Source organism: Alosa pseudoharengus, unplaced genomic scaffold (assembly GCF_046254945.1).
Source record: "Alosa pseudoharengus isolate Yale_2024_CS ecotype anadromous, Long Island Sound unplaced genomic scaffold, YU_APseudo_1.1 YU_APseudo_1.1_scf_24, whole genome shotgun sequence".
Taxonomy (NCBI): domain Eukaryota; kingdom Metazoa; phylum Chordata; class Actinopteri; order Clupeiformes; family Clupeidae; genus Alosa; species Alosa pseudoharengus.
Genome location: NW_027468689.1, coordinates 5,813,672 through 5,835,523, shown reverse-complemented (window position 1 = coordinate 5,835,523; position 21,852 = coordinate 5,813,672). Strand labels below are relative to the sequence as shown.

Here is a 21,852-nt window from a genome sequence, read left to right as displayed (position 1 = left end):
GTTGCTGCACCGACAGACGGCACCGGCCAATCAAGCCAATCTATGGACGGCACCAAACAATCACATTACGGTTTTACTTCAAGTCATTTGCATAGCTACCGTCGGGAACACCCACTGGCATGCGTTGACGGAACGCAGCTGTGTGTGGGAGCCGTAAGGACCAAGCGTGCGTTAATTTGTTAGAACCCGATTGACGCAAAGTGCGTCAAAAAATAGACCCTTTCTTCTTTGTTACATTGCTCCGGAACTGTTCATTGCAGCGAGATAAAACTACATCCTTCTGGGTTATAAAACAGACAAAGTGACAGCAAAATAATAACTTCATATAGCTGGACTTACCCCACGTTTACGATTTTTTATCTGTTTTTGTGGCAAAGCATGTTCATAATCCGGTTTTGAAATCCTAGCAAATTCCTGCATGGCATCCAATTCAAGGCTCACATTGCATCCCAATTTTATCAACAAAGACACCCCTTTTTTGCTTCTACTTTGTTCATGGCAATGCAGTAAAAAGATGTAAAGAATCATTATGAGTGCATAGACCATGCACTCAAAATTATATTTTGTGAGATACATTTCAAAATATAAGAATTTTTATAATACGGTTTTTGTATTTTTATTATTTAATATAAAAACCTAAGGATGATATAACATAATGGTTATAAATTTTGTCGGTAGGGCCCCCTTGGAATTTTTGTTTGGGGCCCCCACAGACTCTAGAATCGCCTCTGGGAATAACTAGGAATAACTTGTTATTTCTAGTTGCTGTGCCTTTACTTTATGAAACTTTGCCAGGTATTTACAGTAACAGTTTTAGAAAAGCAATAAGCCACTCGTGTCCGTAGGTTACACTAATTCTACAACCGCTAAGGGGGGTTTTAACAACGCCCCTTAGACTAGCTAAGAAACGTACGGACGTAAGTAGGCGTGTAGAAATGAAATGAGTGAACAGGCTGATTAATTGTTTTCACGGTGGGACCCAGTGCAAAAAGTCAGGTTAAGCATCATTATGTTTATTACAATGGACGTTTGTACAGTCTATACATTCCACCCACGCTGGCAATGAGTTACAAAGCGACAGTTATAAATACAATATTTACATAGCAGTATTTATATTTAAAATACTTCTGAAGATATAAAGATATAGCAATGTAGGTACTTTTGAGGATTGGGTTTAAAGGGGTCATAGATTTTTTTTCATAATTGATTAAGGATTTGAAAACCATTTCATATGTAAGTACCAGGGCCACATCTCCTTAGGACTTGACCGGTACTCTGTGTACAAGTCAAACCTAAAATCTTCAAACTGAGGCTTGTCGTATTTTACACAACTCAGGGAACTGAAATATCCAAGGCAATCACTTCTCAAAATTTAACACAGACATCGTTCGAAAGAGCTGCTTACACCAATTTAGTGTAATCCCTCAAATAAATCTGAGATGTTATTAGTTCATGCACAGACTGACTGAACATAAAGATTGGCCAGATTGAACGATCACTAAAATGGTTTACAAAGGATGATGCCATTTTGATTGATTAATTGATGAGGTCATGTTAACATGGCTTACACAGATTAGACATTGCTGCCATACGGCTTCAGTAGCGGAGTATATGAACACGTCGTCATGGCTACAGTGGCCTTACAGTTCTTCAGTGGTAACGGGTCGTTAGGCAGTGTATCAATTGTGCTCCCCACATACACAGTCCCCCTGTGGAGCCTGTAAACAAACATCTTTCATTCCATCTCGTCTTTCAAGTCTGATCTCAAAGTACCTTGCTGATGAATGCAGATTTTAAGACACACACAGGTAGACAATTAAACAAAATGAGCGAGACTCAATGGCCAGTGGAATTGCCTACATCATATCATGTTTACATGTTTTTTTTTTTTAATCATGTCCACATGATCTTGACAATTATAAGGCTTTGCACAAGGCTCTAAAAGAGGGGGGAAATCTGATCTATTTTCCTTCACAGAAAAGTGTGAGACCACTCACTTCATTTGAAATATCCCACAGGGTCCTCACATTTGCAGCTTGAGAGAAAGAAACTGCCGATATGTAACATTGGAGAGAGTGAGAAAGTGAGAGAGAGTAAGAAAGCAAGAGAGAAAAAGTGAGAGAGAGAGTGAGAAAGAGTAAGAAAGCAAGAGAAAGTGAGAGAGAGAGAGAAAAAGAAAGCGAGAAAGTGAGAGAGAGAGAGAGAGCACAGCCAGAAGACTAGCTCGTATTTAAGGGTGTTTTAGTCGCAGGGTTCTTGGCTTGTGCTCATCACAGCTCCTATCAGAGTTAAATCTTGCATAAAACACTGCAGTTTGACGAAGCATGTTATCGTTTGTTTGTTTTTTTGTCACACTACAAAAGAAACTTTTGAAGCTGTGGTAACGGTCATTATTCAAAAGAACACGTCAGATGTAGCAAACAAAGCACATAGAGCATACGCCACGAGCAACCAACAACACTTAGCGTTGCATTTCCCTTTCAGTGAAATCCACAATTATGGCCGTTAAGTTGGACAGTCCTTTTGGAATTGTACAATGATACCTCCATCTTTATTCAGTCCTTGATGAGTCCCACAGACTATCACACAGAGAGCGATGAAACCTGGATGGGGATTTCTTTAGTGCAGGGCATGTGCCAGGGGTTGTCTGGTATTTGTAGTCTTTCTGGTAGGGAAACTTCTGTCTTGAGGGAACTACTGTTATGACATACACTTCAACTGACCTAGACATCTAAACAACCCAGAATCAGTTCATGCCAAAGGTTTAAGGATGGGGGAGATGGGTTTTCTTCAGTGAAGTGACGCTCACCATTTGTTTTGTTCTTTTGTTTACAAAAAGGACAGCTGTTGCTTTTCCGGCATGAAGTGTTACTGTGCACAGTTAACTACATGGAAATAAATAAAAACACACAAACAACACTTTTTCAGACTCACTCGCTCACACACTCGCTCCAGCTCACTCCTCCCTCATGCATTCTCAGACACGGCCACAAACACACACACACACACACACACAAGAAAAACAAAACAAAAACAACTAGGTTTGCGTCGGAGGGGCACAGTTTCAAGGCATTTGCTGAGGGAGCGTGGACTCAGCTGGGTCATTCTGTCCAGGACTCGGGGGGGGCCTAGTTGGGCCAGGTGGGTCCACTCATGCATCTGTCCAGCCAGCCAGCGCTCCCCCCCCCCCCCCCTCCTTGCCCCCACCCTCACGCTGCGTTCACATTCACGCACCCAGGCGCCACCTGGTCCACTCATGTGTGGTTGCTGCCGTTCTCCAAGCGTCGCTTGGTGGGCGAGTCCCGCAGCCGCTGGGCGGCACAGCGCGTGTGGACGGGCACCCCGCCGGGCAGGCACACGCAGTCCGGCTCGCTGAAGGTGTTGTGGCACAGCTGGCAGCCCTTCTTCTCCGACACCAACACCGGGCCGCCGCGGCACTTCAGCTGCAGAGAGAATACAAAGAAACACCACTGAGCTTGGACGTCACAGGATACCATTTGCTGATGGAATGAGAGTGAATTACTCACTATGCCAAAGGCTCAATTTTCACACACACACACTAGAGTTCTCAACGGTCCTGAAAATTACAACCCGACCCGACCCGGCCCGTGGCTTTTAAAGCCCGGAACCGATGTAACCCGACACATCAACATGAATTATCTGTCCGAACCCGGCCCGCGGCCCGACATAAAAAATACGTTTTGACTGCTAAACCCTGAAGATTCAATACATTAGCGTGACAATTTACTTAAAACGGTGATTTTCTCCTCTTCTGGCGTAGGCTATGGTGACGGAAGAACCATGCCAACTTTGGATGCGGTTATCTTAACGATGCTTTTTGCAACACCCTCGATATAGGCTACATGTCGTTGGAAAGCTTAGTTTATGGCCGTTCATGTGAGCACAATAACTTAATTTTGTAAATTTTACCAAAGCGACTGGTTTCGCCTTGCAGGGTCACATATTTCATCAGCACCTTGCATTTTGAGCATTGCACATAACCTGTAGAATTTCCATCAGAATCCAGCACCACTCCAAACACTTTCCAGACCTCTGATTTTCCCACTCCTGTAGTAGCGACGGTGAATTCACCTATTTAAATTACTTATGGGGAAAAAACACTCGAAAACACGCATTGAAACCCCATACATTCACTAAATCCAGGAGGTGTAGCCTATGCGAGAGAAGCCCCTGGCTGCTGCAGAGCAAGTGTCACATGATCACTAGTGGGTCCACATTGTCACACACGCCTAATGTTTATTTTGTGCAGCGAGAGGTAGGCTACTTGGGATTTTGTGCGGCTACTTCTGTTCAAGTAGCATTGATGAGTCACGTTTTTTCCTATGTGGTATTATTATATGGAGAGAAAACATTAGCCTTTGAGTATTTTAATAGTCAGTTGTAAACAAAGAACTCTTCTCATGTAGGCCTAACCCTTTTGTAAATGGACTGAAGTTCGCTCTAATATCGATTATGCATTGGTTGATTTGGTTAAAAAGTCACAGGTTAGGTTATTTGTTATTATTGTATTGATGCTATTCATAAATAATGAGCTGTAAAGAAACTCAGACTTTTACAAATTTCTTTTAAAGGATATCGACTAATTATCGTTATCGTCAAAATCACAAAAAATATCGAGATATTATTTTTTGTCCATAACGCCCACCCCTAACACACACACACACACACACCATCTAGTTGTCCACTCACTGGTCATACAGAAGTTTTTAGCGCGTGCCAGCTCCCCCACACACACATACATACATACATACAACACACACATACTAACACACCACACACACACACACATACTAGTTGACCACTCACTCTGTCGTGCAGAAGCTGGAGGTTCTCCGCGCGGGCCAGTCCCGCGGCCACTTGGGCCGTACGCTGTGCGTGGGCACTCTTGCGTACGGCGGTTGTCAGGAACGGGCGGAGCAGCTGCAGCGACCAGCCCTCGGGCAGGACGCCCAGGACGCGCACGGCGTCAAACATGTTGCCGTGGCGATTGAGCAGGTCCACGGCGGCCATGTTGTCCACGCCGCCCGGCACGTCGGGATCCAGGTAGGTGTCCAGCAGCAGGTGGAAGAGCTGCTGGCCCAGTGCAGGGTCCTGGGGGGACGCCGCCCAGCTGCAGTAGTCCTCGGCGGCTGCGCGGTCTTGGAGCTGGTGGACCAGGATGTGGAGTGCCCGCTCATGCTCGCCCAGACGCCCACGCAGTGTGGCCTGCTCCACCAGCAGCTGATCCACGCCCTCCATCTTACCTGCAGGCAAATATGATCACCATCACCACCATCATCATCACCACCACCATCATCACCACCATCATCATCATCATCATCACCACCACCATCATCATCATCACTACTGTTTTACCGTTAAGGTGGAATCACATTTACACTAGGTGCAGCAAGGAAGCGGTTTCAGTAGCTCTAATTTGCCTTATTCACACGGCGGCCATTGTAAATCAAAATGAGGCTACAGGGTACACAAACCATAGAGTTGTTGTGTTCTATGCATTCGCCAGTAGGTGGCGAAAATGCATTAATGATATAGTCAGTGTAGCCCTTAGTCAAGTCAAGTTTATTTATATAGCGCATTTCATACACAGAGGTCATTCAATATGCTTTACATAAACAAAACCAAACAATAATAACAAATAAAAGCATAGAAGGGCAATATAGTCAAATAATAGTTAAATGGTAAAGATCATAATAAAAAGAAAACATAAAACACAAGGTAAAATCATTTAAAAAATAAAGAATAATTAGTAATCAAAAACAAAGGCAAAAGTAGTAAAAAAAGTAATAAAAGACAAGGTAGAATAATTATCAAGGCAGATTCAGAATTTGTAACTCGGCACAGTTAGCAGAAAACATCTGAACAGAACCTGCCTTTGTCTCTGTTGTATTGTTTGTTTGTTTGTTACTGTGTTTCCCTGCCTTTGTCTCTGTTGTATTGTTTGTTTGTTTGTTATTGTGTTTCCCTGCCTTCCTACTATGTAAAGCGACCTTGGGTTTGAGAAAGGCGCTATATAAAATAAAATTATTATTATTAAGTCTAGATTTAAAACTGGCTACAGTTGGTTTCACAGCTGAGCCGCATAGCAGCTAAAAGCTGCTTCACCATGTTTAGTTCTAACTGTAGGTTTTACTAGCAGGTTTTTCACCTGGGACCTGAGAGGACCAGAAGGTGTGTACTGCTGAAGCATGTCTGACAGGTATTTAGGTCCTGCTCCATTTACTGATTTATAAACAAGCAATAGTGCTTTAAAGTCAATTCTGTGACTTACTGGAAGCCAGTGCAAGGACTTAAGAATTGGAGTAATGTGGTCAGTTCTTTTAGTTTTTGTTAGAACACATATTAGTGTCGTCACATGATCCGCTTGGGACAGATGGCTGGTGTATGTCGATCAGTATCATCACATCCTTCCATTTCAAAAGCCCTGTGCCGACCTTCTTCTAGTCATGTGCCATGTCACAGGGTCACGCAGTCAGTTATGTGTTTGGGTAGAAGTCGGGGCGGTGGTAGCATAGTGGCTTTGGAGTGGCTAGCCACTGTTTTGCCCTTAAGCAAAGCACTTAACCCTGAGTTACTCTGGGGGAGACTGGCCCATGTATATAAGAACTGGTTGTAAGTCCCTTTGGATACAAACGTAAACCAAATAAGTAAGTAGAAGTGTCACTCCAACTGATGTCTAGCAGAACTCACCCAGTAAGAGCTGGACCTGGTACTAGAGGCCAAGAACTCACCCAGTAAGAGCTGGACCTGGTACTAGAGGCCAAGAACTCACCCAGTAAGAGCTGGACCTGGTACTAGAGGCTAAGAACTCACCCAGTAAGAGCTGGACCTGGTACTAGAGGCTAAGAACTCGCCCAGTAAGAGCTGGACCTGGTACTAGAGGCTAAGAACTCACCCAGTAAGAGCTGGACGCGGTACTAGAGGCTAAGAACTCACCCAGTAAGAGCTGGACGCGGTACTAGAGGCTAAGAACTCACCCAGTAAGAGCTGGACCTGGTACTAGAGGCCAAGAACTCACCCAGTAAGAGCTGGACCTGGTACTAGAGGCTAAGAACTCACCCAGTAAGAGCTGGACCTGGTACTAGAGGCTAAGAACTCGCCCAGTAAGAGCTGGACCTGGTACTAGAGGCTAAGAACTCACCCAGTAAGAGCTGGACCTGGTACTAGAGGCTAAGAACTCGCCCAGTAAGAGCTGGACGCAGCTAAGAGCTGGACCTGGTACTAGAGGCTAAGAACTCGCCCAGTAAGAGCTGGACCTGGTACTAGAGGCTAAGAACTCGCCCAGTAAGAGCTGGAAGCGGTACTAGAGACTAGAGGCTAAGAACTCACCCAGTAAGAGCTGGACGCGGTACTAGAGGCTAAGAACTCACCCAGTAAGAGCTGGACCTGGTACTTGAGGCTAAGAACTCACCCAGTAAGAGCTGGACGCGGTACTAGAGGCTAAGAACTCACCCAGTAAGAGCTGGACCTGGTACTAGAGGCTAAGAACTCATCCAGTAAGAGCTGGACGCAGTACTAGAGGCTAAGAACTCACCCAGTAAGAGCTGGACCTGGTACTAGAGGCGGTACTAGAGGCTAAGAACTCACCCAGTAAGAGCTGGACCTGGTACTTGAGGCTAAGAACTCACCCAGTAAGAGCTGGACCTGGTACTTGAGGCTAAGAACTCACCCAGTAAGAGCTGGACCTGGTACTAGAGGCTAAGAACTCACCCAGTAAGAGCTGGACCTGGTACTAGAGGCTAAGAACTCGCCCAGTAAGAGCTGGACCTGGTACTAGAGGCTAAGAACTCACCCAGTAAGAGCTGGACCTGGTCCTAGAGGCTAAGAACTCGCCCAGTAAGAGCTGGACGCAGCTAAGAGCTGGACCTGGTACTAGAGGCTAAGAACTCGCCCAGTAAGAGCTGGACCTGGTACTAGAGGCTAAGAACTCGCCCAGTAAGAGCTGGAAGCGGTACTAGAGACTAGAGGCTAAGAACTCACCCAGTAAGAGCTGGACGCGGTACTAGAGGCTAAGAACTCACCCAGTAAGAGCTGGACCTGGTACTTGAGGCTAAGAACTCACCCAGTAAGAGCTGGACGCGGTACTAGAGGCTAAGAACTCACCTAGTAAGAGCTGGACCTGGTACTAGAGGCTAAGAACTCATCCAGTAAGAGCTGGACGCAGTACTAGAGGCTAAGAACTCACCCAGTAAGAGCTGGACCTGGTACTAGAGGCGGTACTAGAGGCTAAGAACTCACCCAGTAAGAGCTGGACCTGGTACTAGAGGCTAAGAACTCACCCAGTAAGAGCTGGACCTGGTACTTGAGGCTAAGAACTCACCCAGTAAGAGCTGGACCTGGTACTAGAGGCTAAGAACTCGCCCAGTAAGGGCTGGACGCAGCTAAGAGCTGGACCTGGTACTAGAGGCTAAGAACTCGCCCAGTAAGAGCTGGACCTGGTACTAGAGGCTAAGAACTCGCCCAGTAAGAGCTGGACGCGGTACTAGAGACTAGAGGCTAAGAACTCACCCAGTAAGAGCTGGACGCGGTACTAGAGGCTAAGAACTCACCCAGTAAGAGCTGGACGCGGTACTAGAGGCTAAGAACTCACCCAGTAAGAGCTGGACGCGGTACTAGAGGCTAAGAACTCACCCAGTAAGAGCTGGACCTGGTACTAGAGGCTAAGAACTCGCCCAGTAAGAGCTGGACCTGGTACTAGAGGCTAAGAACTCACCCAGTAAGAGCTGGACCTGGTACTAGAGGCGGTACTTGAGGCTAAGAACTCACCCAGTAAGAGCTGGACCTGGTACTAGAGGCTAAGAACTCGCCCAGTAAGGGCTGGACGCAGCTAAGAGCTGGACCTGGTACTAGAGGCTAAGAACTCGCCCAGTAAGAGCTGGACCTGGTACTAGAGGCTAAGAACTCGCCCAGTAAGAGCTGGACGCGGTACTAGAGACTAGAGGCTAAGAACTCACCCAGTAAGAGCTGGACGCGGTACTAGAGGCTAAGAACTCACCCAGTAAGAGCTGGACGCGGTACTAGAGGCTAAGAACTCACCCAGTAAGAGCTGGACGCGGTACTAGAGGCTAAGAACTCACCCAGTAAGAGCTGGACCTGGTACTAGAGGCTAAGAACTCGCCCAGTAAGAGCTGGACCTGGTACTAGAGGCTAAGAACTCACCCAGTAAGAGCTGGACCTGGTACTAGAGGCGGTACTAGAGGCTAAGAACTCACCCAGTAAGAGCTGGACCTGGTACTAGAGGCTAAGAACTCACCCAGTAGGAGCTGGACGCGGTAGAGGTCGGACTCCTTGAGCAGGCGCTGGAGTCTGGAGCGGGCCTGGGCCAGGACCTCGTCTGAGCAGCACGGCTGAGAGAGCAGAGCCAACACGCGCTCTGTGTACAGCAACGCAAGGTGCGTGTGGAACTTCTCTTTCTGGAACACACAGGACACCCCTCAAACACACACACACACTTCTCTTTCTGGAACACACAGGACACCCCTCAAACACACACACACACACACTAGGGGTGGGCGATATTTATCGTCTGCGATAATATCGTGATTGCTGTTATAACGATGTGCAAATTGACATTATCAAGTATTTAAATTACTTAGGGGGAAAACATTCCAAATCACGCATTGAACCCCCATACATTCACTAAGCCAGGAGGTGTATGCGAGAGAAGCCCCTGGCTGCAGCAGAGCAAGTCACGTGATTGCTAGTGGTCCACGTTGTCACGCACGCCTAATGTTTATTTTGTGCGGCTACTTGGTTCAAGTGGCATTGATGAGTTAAAGTCACGGTATTATATGTAACCATTAGGCTAGCTTTGGAGTGTTTTAATAGTCAGTTGTAAACAAAGAAATCTTCTTATGTTACCCTTTTGTAAATGGACTGAAGTTCGCTCTAAATATCAACTTTTATCGATTATGCTAACCGTTAGCATCTCTATGGGATTTCTCATATAAATTAGCCATAAGCTAATGTATTAGTTTCTATTCTGTAAGGTCTGCTTAGTTTTACAGTGAAACAGGTTTGAAGGAACTTCAGCTTCAGACTTTCTCTTGGGAAACTGTCAGGCCTATCTATCCTCTGAAATGTAGCTGGCTAGACCATGTCATTGCCACACACACAAGTGGGGGCAGAATTGGAAAAGTGTCAGAGTGACAATGCATTGGTTTGGTTAAAAAGTCACAGGTTAGGTTATTGGTTATTATTGTAATGATGCTATTCATAAATAATGAGCTGTAAAGTAACTCGGACTTTTAAAAACAGTTTTTTAAAGGATATTGAGTAATTATCGTTATTGTCAAAAACACAAAAAATAGAGATATTATTTTTTGTCCATATCGCCCACCCCTAACACACACACACACACTTCTCTTTCTGGAACACACAGGACACCCCTCAAATACACATACACACACAAACACACACACATACACAAACACACACACACACTTCTCTTTCTGGAACACACAGGACACCCCTCAAACACACACACATACACAAACAAACACACACACACACACACACACACACACACTTCTCTTTCTGGAACACACAGGACACCCCTCAAACACACACACATACACAAACACACACACATACACACACACACACTTCTCTTCCTGGAACACACAGGACACCCCTCAAACACACACACATACACAAACACACACACACACACACACACAAACACACACATACACAAACACACACACATACACAAACACACACACATACATACACAAACACAGACACACTTATCTTTCTGGAACACACAGGACACCCCTCAAACACACACACATACACAAACACACACCCACACACACAAACACACACATACACACACAAACACACACACATACACAAACACACACACACTTCTCTTTCTGGAACACACAGGACACTCCTCAAACACACACACAAACACACACACACACTTCTCTTTTTGGAGCACACAGGACAGGGTTTCTGTGGCTTTCAGCAAGACCAATTTAAAGACTTTCTAAGACCCCTTTAAGACCCAAACTAAATGAAATTTAAAGCCCATACTGGCAAAAAACATGAAGCAAATAATTATTAGTAAAAGTATGTAAATTTGTTCTCTGGACTGCTGTCTGCTTCTCTCAAACATCAACTTTTGATGCTCTAGGGACCCGATGAATGGATAAAAATCAATGGGTGACCTCAGGGCGATAAGGCTATAGAGGTGCAGTGGTTTTGGTGTCAATGCCATTCGAAGATTGATGATTAATGATGATTGATGTGCAATAAATTTATTGCACTTTATTGAGCACTTTGGTGTGGCTAAGCGGTCTGTAAATGCGCTATATAAATAAAATTGACATTGACATTAACAATAAACTGCAAGGTTAGAAACATGGCTTAACTTCCAATTTGTTGTCCCTGCAAATAATGAATGAATGCCAAGTATGCCAAGTGCCAAGCTGGAAATGGCACAAATCTTAAAGTAATAATTAACCACTAGCATTTGTAGACTTAACACCAGGGACGTTCACAGTGGCTGTGCTTCTGCAGGTATGTGACCACTTCCTCTGGGTTCTCCCCCCCCCCCCCCCCCCAACACACACCAGTGTTTCCCATTCATTTACTTATTTGTGGCGGCCCACCACAATATCAACACTGACCACCACAACAATGATTTTCCATGTTACCAATTCCACTAAATTGAATGAAATCCTTTCATTGTAGAGCTGTGTGCACCTTTGTACAGCCTCTCCTTGAGTCTCTGTCCCTCAACAAACCTGCATGCACGTTTAAAGAAAACATTAAAAATCCTGCAAGGATTGTTGTTGGCATAGAAGACGACTGGCTAAATCGTGATTAAATCATAACCAAATCATAGTCACCTACTACCACAAATAGAATTCAATTCTGTGGGAAACACTGCACACACAAACACACACACACACACACGCACTCACACCCACACACCAAGTATGAGGGCTCCTACCTGTACGTGCTTCTCCAGCACCAGGTGCTCCAGGTAGAGGAGGAGAGCATGGCTGTGCTTCTGCAGGTACGCGACCACGTCCTCCGGGTTCACCCGCGCCCCCTGGTCCCGTGCCTCCATCGGCCTCTTGGTGAAGATCTGCACCCCTATCTGCAGGGCAAACACCACACAGATGCCGCACAACACCATCCTAATGAGTGTTTAATGTTTCTGAATAGTTTTGGGCAGCCGTGGCCAACTGGTTAGCGCTTCAGACTTGTAACCGGAGGGTTGCCGGTTCAAACCCCGACCAGTAGGCACGGCTGAAGTGCCCTTGAGCAAGGCACTTAAAGCCACACCAAAGAGTTTTTTGTACCTTAAAATAATGTTTCCAAAATTGGTTCAGTGGTTCATCAACTTGTAACAGGGTGAACGGCACTTCTGCATTCGCTTCGCAGCCCTCTATCGGCTATAACCACACTATGTAAGTTTGCCAGATCGGGTAGCGGTATCTGTAGTTCGATGGAATGAGACATAAGAAACTACAAATTTGACTTGCGTTTGATGTCGCAATACATCGTACTTTCATAAATCATGCAACATATTCTACCTTGTCTGTGGACATTGTTATTTGCAAATCCGGTGCTGGATAAACAAATAGCGTGCATGTTGCTTTAACCCCTCACTGCTCCCCTGTTGTAGCAGGCAGCTCACTGCGCCGGGATTAGTGTGTGCTTCACCTCACTGTGTGTTCACTGTGTGCTGAGTGTGTTTCACTAATTCACAGATTGGGATAAATGCAGAGATCAAATTTCCCTCCCGGGATCAAAAGAGTATATTATATACTATACTATACTGATATCTATACACTGCTCAGTTTTTTTCACAATTTCAGAAACACCAAGTTAGTTTGAAACCAAGTTGTAAGGCAATAAAGTACTGAATCTTGAATCTTGAATAGTTGGAGAGGGAGCCACACACACTCACCGTCTGGTCTCTTTTCAAGGCCCAATCTGCATGCTTCCACACCAGGTCCATGTTGGGACAGAAGCTGAGGAAGTCCACCACATACTCAAACAGGTCCGACCGCGTGGAGTCCTGCAGGTCGCCATCCACCACCCGCGCCCACAACTGGACCCACACAGGAGCCGAAAGGTTCAGGATTACATCATTAACAAAGAGATACTTCAGCAAGCAGTGGGAGTGAAAACTAGATCATTTCATGTTCTGTTTGCTTTAGTCTCATAACTGAATAACTCAAGTCTAACCCGTGTACGGTCAACCAAACTAGGAACAAATGTGAACTTATTCATTGACTGGCCCTTGTAATAATTGACATAGGCAAGTCACTTGGGATAAAAGCATAATGAATAAGTAAGTAAAAGTGAAGGTCTCACTTTTACTAGGTGAATGGTTACGGTAGGACAAAGTAATGCACTGTATATAAATCTAAGTCTGTATTATAACATATTGTGTATGCTATAAAATATATATTTTGCTCTATTAAAAATAAAGTGGCCAAAAAAAAGTAAGTAAAAGTGAAATCCGTCTGACCTGTACAGCTGAAGAGTCCTGGCCATTGTAGTGATACAGAAGTCCCAACGCAAAATACCTGGGGAAGGAGAGAGTGAGACATTAACATCACAAAGCAGCAAACATTATATGGACTGTAGGTCAGCCATGTTAGCCCTCAAGAACAGAGCTAAGGATGACTTTAACGCAATGCATGCTGGACTTCATATCGGAACTCCCCCTATTACCGTCGGTCCCGTATTTCCGCCGTCTTGCGTGTATGTGTCACTTAATATCCATTTCTATACAAACCAAGACGACGGATTCCTAAAGAAACGCAAGCACCCACACCATAGCTGTATCTAAATTATCTATGTACCAAAAATTGCATTTTACCATGACTCGGAAGAGCTGTAAACAATGTTGTAAGGCTGCGTGTACACATACGCTTGGAGCTCCAGTGGAATTTTAATTTCATGACGAGAATTCTCGGTCTAAGCGTTAATGTGCCGTTGACACGGCGTAAATAGGCGACCCATCAGGCCAGCACTATAACTCCGAGCGTGGTAAACAAAATCGGATATTTCAGGCAGTAAAAGCTCCCGTTAAGAACCAAACCAGATTTTGTTCAAGTCTACACACCTATGGCTACTGAAAAATGTAAGGTTCATTTAGCAAATGTTATTTTGAAGTGTTAAAAAACATTGTTGTTTTAGAATTTCCGAACAAAAGTGGTGATAATTGGGGGTGTTACGATACAATGCATCAGTGCATTTTTTGCATTGTGTGAGTCCCAGCCAGCATGCATTGCTTTAAGCCAGCACTGTAAGCGGCTACCTGAAGACAAACAAACCCGATATCACTAAGCAAAAAATCTGTGCAATGTGATCAGTAAATGATAAAAGGAGGATAATTCCAATAGTGTAAACAAAACATAGTGAAACACTGTGCTTGGTCCTTACTTTTACTTATATTACTTTTTCTGCTGTAAGTGCATGTTGTGTGTGATGTCTATATGCTACTGAGACCTTGAATTTACCCCTTGGGGATCAAGCAAGCAAGCAAGTAAGTAAGTAAGTAAGTAAGTAAGTAAGTAAGTAAGCAAGTAAGTAAGTAAGTAAGTAAGTAAGTAAGTAAGTAAGTAAGTAAGTAAGTATTCTATCTATCTATCCATCTATCTATCGATCATGACTGACAGTATGTCTAAATGAGCAACCCTCATCTCGTAACTCCAGACACACCCGTACTGTTATTAGGTAGCAGTGTTTCCCATACATTGACTTATTTTTGGCGGCCCACCACAATATCAACTTTGACCACCACACAATGATTTTCCAGGTTGTACTAAATTGTGCTTAAATCTGGTTAGCATCATAACCACACTGTGTGCTAATTGTTAAAAACTGTTGAATTCAAGTTAATTCTGCAAACCAACCACCACAAATGGAATTCAATTCTGTGGGAAACACTGGGTAGTGCCTCAGATGAAACGCCGTGCTACGCACTTGTGATGTTTTTCTAGCCAGGGGGCGCTGTCCGCGAGCAGACAGGCGTTGTCGGACGCCAGTAGGTCCAGGAGGCTCTCGTGGTCGGCCTCGGCGTAGAGCTTGAGCAGCGCCGTGTCCACCTCCTCGCGGAAGCCGTTGGTGCCGGCGCTGCTGCGCACCTCGTGCAGATAGCTGATGAGGAAGCGCTTGCAGCGATGCGCCTTCTCCTGGTCGCCCTGCGTCAGCTGGTTGAGGTCGGCGAACGGGTGCAGCGGCGGGTGGCAGCGCGTGAAGGACGACGAGGCGGGCAGCAGCATCGGGTACAGAGAGATGAGCTCCCGCACGTCCAGCTGACCTTTTCTGCAGACACACACGCACGCACACACACACACACACGCACACACGCACACGCACACGCACACGCACACACACACACACACGCACACACACACACGCACACACACACACGCACACACGCACACGCACGCACACGCACACACACACACACACACACACAGACTTGCACACACACACACACACATACGCACACACACACACACACACACGCACACACACACACACACACACGCGCACGCACGCACGCACGCACACACACACACACATACACTTTAACAGAGAAATCTGAGAATATCTGTTATCCTTGTGCATTATCCTATGTACTTACTACTTATTCTACTGAAATGCTCAGTTTAACATAACGGTAACAAAAACGGGTCAATAGTGGTGGTCAGCGGTCACATTACCTAAAATGTTCTTTTGCTTCTAAAAACTGAAGCTGTCCAAACTGGATGAATCCTGCTTGCTGTAGAATTCTTTTGTGCAAAATCTGAGAGAAAAGAGAGGGACCATAAAAAAGATATCTCTGCTCTTGTCGCAATCAGGGACTGTCTCATCGAGGAGGGTTTCACCACTACTGATTTTTACTAGTTGACACATTTTTCATAATAGTTGTTGACTAGTCGTTAGCATTACTGCTAGTGCTAATTGTTAGCAGCGGGTATTTCATTAGATGGTTATCCATAGCAGACGTGTTTTTATTGTACTTTAATAAAGCTATACACAATGCACATGTCACTATAGAACAAGTTTCATTTTCTCTTAAGTACAGCACTTCCATACATAGGAATGTCCAGCCTGTTTAAGCCTTTAGTCATTTTGTCCACAGCTAGTTGAATTTCCCCTGGGGATCAATAAAGTATCTATCTATCTATCTTGACTGCTGCTTAAAGCACGGATTTTAATAGTTGATTTTTAAATAGTGATTTTAATAGTTGACTTGTTGATGAAACCCCTCTCTCATGGGTAGTGATAATTATAAAAAAAAACAGGGGTACCTGGAACCTGTCTTTGGGTATGTTTCTCTGAGCTCCTTCTGTCAGGGTAAGCGCCTCCTCCACTCGGTTTCCCGCCAGCAGGCCCTGAATCTGTCTCTCCAGGGGCAACGGCACCAACATGTACACAGCTTTCGTGGACGACAACACCAGCTTGCCTTCAGAGCAGAGAAAGAGTGTAAGCTACATCACTGATACTGACAGAGAAGTGTTTACTAAGAGCCATAGTTTGAGCTCTCATCTAAAGGGCTCTGCTCCTACAAAGTTAGGCAACAGCAGCACAGAAAGAAAGACATTCCAACATCGTCTCTGTATACAGCCAACATCACTGAGAGAGAGATGTGTTTACAAAGCGTCATAGTTTGAGCTCTCATCTCTCAAGAGCTCTGCTTCTACAGTTAGGCAACAGTAGGACATAAAGAAAGACATCCCAACATCGCCTCTGTATACAGCCAACATCACTGAGAGAGAGATGTGTTTACAAAGCGTCATAGTTTGAGCTCTGTTCCTACAATGTTAGGCAACAGTAGGACATAAAGAAAGATACCCTAAGATTGTCTCTGTTTACAGCCATTGAAACAGGCTCCATCATGGGCAGACTCATCCGTGTCTAATCTGAGGATGACTCAGCTGATCCCCCCTCCTACAGAGCAGACGTTCAGCTGGAGTGAAGTCATCTGCACCACAACATGCCAGACAGATGCAGAGGGAGAAGAAACGCGCCACTTCAACGATACGAAAATACTCTGAGCAAAAGCTACTGTAGCTTCTAAAGGTTATCCGCTCCAATGACCCTCAAACTATATAACTCTTCCCCTCTTTACCACAGTGATGTGGCTGTTTATTTATAGATTTTATATATATTCTATGTTAATGTTTGTTTACTTGCATGAGACAGTGCTGTTGTGACAGTCACACTTCCCTCAGGATAAATAAAGTATTTCTTCTTATCTTATAGGGGCACCCTCACGTCTCACACAATCAGAATGGGTATCTGGCTTAAAACATAACACAAAACTACTAGAACAACCTATACTTGTTTTCAAACAGTAGTCATATCTGAACAGTATCAGTCTAGAGGTCGATGCAACCACGCCATAACAAGACCTGTTCATCTGCATTCGTTCATTAATTTGTTGGAAAACGACTGATAAAATCGGTTGATGACTTTGGTTAGCAGGGCCAGACAGAAATACAAACCCTTTACAGCTCTGCATCACTCCTTTGAATCTACACCTCACACTTTTGTTCACACTCATATCTTTGAAATAGCAGCTCTGACCGAATCATCATCAACAGCATAAAAGGAGACTTTCTGATGTCTCTCATTCATTCACTCACTCATTTATTTATAAATCAATAGATCCAAACACCTTTGCTACAAACTTCGAGTGAAACCCAAACTGGGGGTCTGAAAGAACCAGACAAACCTTGCCTGTCATCTTCAACAACCAAACAGGGATAAGCTGGGCCTGTTTACATCCAGCATACGAGCATCAAACCTGGACTCGCATAGGACCCAGCGGCACATAAGACTCCTGGCCAGTAGCCAAGGCCAAGATATCAACTTTTTTTTTTTTAAACCATCACCTTCAAAGTCCTGCAGTATGTGTCCATCCCTGAATGAAAGGGTCTGCTTGAGCTGCTGGTCCAGCATACTATGAACAGTTACAAAGCCTTCGTCCAGCGCCACCACGTACGGAAAGCACACGGCCGCACCGATGACGTTCTCCGACCAGTTCACCGGGGCACGCTGGGACATGCCCTCCGCATTGGCAAACATACCTGAGAGCAAAAACAGCAAATCGTTTACAGTGGCGTTATTCTCTGGTTTGATAAGATAGATCACTTCCTAGTTTGAGGACAGGATGGACTGTAATGAAGATACTAACTCTAGGGGTTAAACGGTCCGCTTGTTTAACCTAAAAAGGTGCATCTCGCTTTAGCTGTGCTTTCAACACATAAACATCTGTATAAATGCAGAATAATAAAATCTATTATATACCGCTGTTCCATACAGTAAATACACCTAAATGTACAAAAAAATAAGTTTAAAAAAGTTTAAAGGGATATTCCACCATTTGGGGAAATACACTCGTGTTCCACCTCCCTTTGAGTTAAACAATTGAGTTGTACCTTTCCCCAGTTCATCCAGCCGTTCTCTGAGTCTGACAGTAACACTTTTAGCTCCAGCTCATTGAATCAGATTAGACCAATAGCTTATAGGAGATGCTAACGGTCTAATCTGATTCAATGAGCTGCAGCTAAAAAGTTGAAAAGTTTTAGTGATTTCACAGTGGTGACCATAGCTTATGTAAATAGACCATATCGATGTAAGCTGGTGTTGTGATGGCCACTAATTTGACTAAGCGGGAGAGCATCCTGATGGCCTCACCCAGTCCTCCAGGGGCAGCTAGTAGGAACTCCTCGCGCCCGATCCTCTTGATGATGGGCTTGCGTTCCTCGCTGTCGTAGGGGAACAGGTCTTGCGAGGCGCCCGTGCTGTAGTTGAGGATGACGTACTGCGAGGTGAGCGCCAGACACAGGAAGTAGCCGTCCAGGCTGAGGGCGCACGGCTGCTGCGTGGTGCCCAGCTCCTTGACCAGCTGCACGCGGTCCTCGTGCACCGTGTAGATCTGCACGGCGCGCCGCCGCGACGAGATGGCGCCCAGCTCCACGCAGAAGGGGTCGGCGCTCACCGGGTTCTCGTTGACGCAGAAGGACAACACGCCCTTGATCTTGGCACTGCCCGACGGCACCACCTCCAGGGAGAGCATGTCGTGGACGTAGATCGTGGCGTCGCAGAGCACGATGAGACGCTCCAGGGCGGACGCCGCCTTCAGCTCGGCCACGGCCTTCTTCAGCCCCAGGTGTTTCTGTTGAAGCTTCTGAGACAAGTAAACCGTGTGGCCTTTGGCGTTGGTCTGCTCGTCCAACAGGAAGTGGTGGATGAAACAGTCGTTGGTGCCCACGTACAGGTACTTGCCGCAGCACTCCAGGCACTCGATGTTGATGCGCGCCTTGTCTGCCATCAGGAGCTCGCGCTCCACCACCGGCACCAGCTCAAAGGCCTTCACACTCATGCTGCCTCACGCTTCCAGGTCTCTACAGGACAGCACACAACACAACACACACGCACACACACACACACAGACGCACGCACGCACGCACACACACGCACGCACACAGTTGTTAGAATCAATGCACAGTGAAATGAAGCACAAAGAAATAGAAGCACCAAGCATGCATAAAAACACACAAGAGCACACATTTCTCAAAGCGCACGCACATTCACACACACACACACACAGACAGACAGACAGACAGACACACACACACACACGAGGGGCACTCTGTGTTAGAACCACACAATAGTGAGCTGAGAAAGCAGTGGTCAATGAAGCCTATGATGAAAGTATTCCTAGCATTGAGGACAAACCTCTATCCAAAATGATAATATCCAGTTTAATAGTGTACAGTGTCATCTTCCTCCTGTGTAAACTTTCCTGATGTTACTCAGATCTCATTTTGTCAACCTTTGGCCTTCGTGACATCACAACAGAGAAATGAAACCAAATGAGGCCATCTGAGCAGCCGAACTAAAGTGATCTGATAGTTGGTAGGACTACTGCATATACTTCAAATTTCTATGAGCACACGTCATCAGCTGTATTAGCCAGAATTATCATTTGAGGAAACAGCAGGTGCATCACTAGCAACTAAGCTAACCTTCTATTTGGAACCAAACTACTAGCTATCTCTCAACGTTAGCAGTTGTATCTCTGTAGGTAAAAGCTAAAATCATTCCCGTTGCTGTTCAGTCGTATGGCACACATGCAAATAATGACATTCATTGTTGAGTTAACTGTTGCAGCGATACAATTTAACATTATATCAGACATTCTACTATCCCTGTCAAGATAGCATGCACGTTATTCCTTGCTAACAAGCTAGCATAACACAGAACCCTGAATGGCGAATATAGCGAGCTTAAGTTCATCCTTCTCGGTACAGAGCAAGTCTTGCGAAACGATTCCTGGACTACTTGCAGCTCATTGGCAACATCTAATGAGTTTTCCTGTAATTGACAACGTATTCGAGTGAGCACCTAACATCACTGCACAGAACAGTAAAGCATAGCATAGCACACAACATGAAATAACTTGGTTACGTTCTGATGGACGGCTGATTTAGCTAGCTGTCTGTGTGCGACTGTGACCCAGGCCGCATCATTCATGATAATGGCAAATCTTGCGGCATGTCAAGTGGTGCGACTGGTGAATTGGTAAAGTTGAACATGCCATACCCCATCCGTGAAAACATTGGTTATGTTTAAGGAGACGGCAGCATTTCACGGCCTCCCCGCTTCCTCACTCTCTCTCCACTCCCCTATCACTTGCCAGTCACTACAGCAAATGTTTCCTGGTACATTGGAAGTACATCCGGTCTCATGGATGAACAGCTTAATATTTCTATGGTACCAGGTAAAACCACAGAATAGTCTAATAATCATGATATACTTTAAAACATATGATGGTGAACGAGTTATGCTTGGGTTTACTGGCCTGAGAAATTGGGAAATCAAGCCAACCATTGGAGAACTAAGCCTAAAAACTCTTCTGTATGGCAATGATGTGCAATTACATTGAAACACCACACGAGTGAGCCAAATGCTTTATCCTTTTAATGTAGCTCACAGATCTTGCCTAGGCCCTAGGCTACCAACTGTTTGTTTGTTTGTTTGTTTGTTTGTATGTAGGCCTATGTATGTTTTTGTTATTGTTGTTGTTTTTTGCTTTGAGAGGCAGCTAGCCTGCAACTCCAGAAACAGTTCTTTGTTAATCTTATAGCCCTAGTATTTAATCTATGTATGTGAACTTTTTTCATATTCAGCTGTAACCTTAAACAAATGAGTGACACAAACACACAATGACAACTAATGTAGCCAATTGTTTGTTTGTTTGTTTGTTTTTCAGGAATGGGATGCTGAAGTAGTTTGAGTAGGCCGAGACCATTCAATCTTTGAAGTTAAAACAAACACCGAACCAGTTAAACCATTAGTTGCAGTTCTGTTTATTGCTAATGATTGAAATATGTTGTTGTAAAAGCTTAAGTAGGCTGCAATCTTGCTGAGATAGAAAGATGGAAATGAGCTGCTTTTTCTTGAATGATGGCGATTACACAATGAAACCAAAATCAGCAATCATAGAAGCCCAATTGAACACCCAGAATTTAGGCCTTCATCCTTTTCTTTGTGTGCAAATTTTAGTTGGAACCCATTTACAGGGACACAATTCACAACTGCACACCAACCTAGTTTTTAATAGTTGGCTGATTGACTTGATTTCTCTCTCTAGAGGCCTAAAGCTCCCTCTATCTGACTGAAAAAGATCCATAAAGGTGTTGTTTGTGATTTTTTACAGTTAATTTAGTGGACAATGCATTGTCAAAGTTTACTGTGTCACGACACAATATGCTTTGTTCATGATACATGTTTGTGAATAGCTAATTTAGTCCAACATATTTTTCTACAAAAAAG

At 44.9% G+C, this 21,852-nt stretch overlaps 1 protein-coding gene across 2 annotated transcripts; it reads right to left on the bottom strand.

Moving 5' to 3' along the window:
• Positions 1-997: 997 nt before the first annotated feature.
• On the bottom strand, positions 998-20,704 carry tgfbrap1 (transforming growth factor, beta receptor associated protein 1). 2 transcript variants are annotated; one of them, XM_076302940.1, is made up of 12 exons: positions 20,620-20,704; positions 18,709-19,418; positions 17,904-18,098; positions 16,317-16,471; positions 15,726-15,808; positions 14,980-15,321; positions 13,517-13,574; positions 12,950-13,093; positions 11,984-12,133; positions 9,275-9,434; positions 4,828-5,264; positions 998-3,443 (listed from the first exon to the last, which is right to left on the bottom strand). In XM_076302940.1, exons 2-12 carry the CDS (start codon positions 19,394-19,396, stop codon positions 3,255-3,257), a joined length of 2,601 nt encoding a protein of 866 aa, XP_076159055.1. In that variant the 5' UTR covers positions 19,397-19,418; positions 20,620-20,704; the 3' UTR covers positions 998-3,254. The 2 variants fall into 2 exon arrangements, with proteins under 2 accessions (XP_076159055.1, XP_076159056.1); XM_076302941.1 differs by lacking the exon at positions 20,620-20,704 and adding an exon at positions 20,485-20,612.
• Positions 20,705-21,852: the final 1,148 nt, after the last annotated feature.

What these genes read in the sequence shown, in the direction of transcription:
- tgfbrap1 (XM_076302940.1), bottom strand. Translation starts at nt 19,396, where the DNA reads ATGAGTGTGAAGGCCTTTGAGCTGGTGCCGGTGGTGGAGCGCGAGCTC. An exon ending in AGGACTCTTCAGCTGTACAG is followed by an intron (nt 13,094 to 13,516) that starts GTCAGACGGATT and finishes GTGTGGGTCCAG; the next exon opens with TTGTGGGCGCGGGTGGTGGA. An exon ending in CCTTGAAAAGAGACCAGACG is followed by an intron (nt 12,134 to 12,949) that starts GTGAGTGTGTGT and finishes TTTGCCCTGCAG; the next exon opens with ATAGGGGTGCAGATCTTCAC.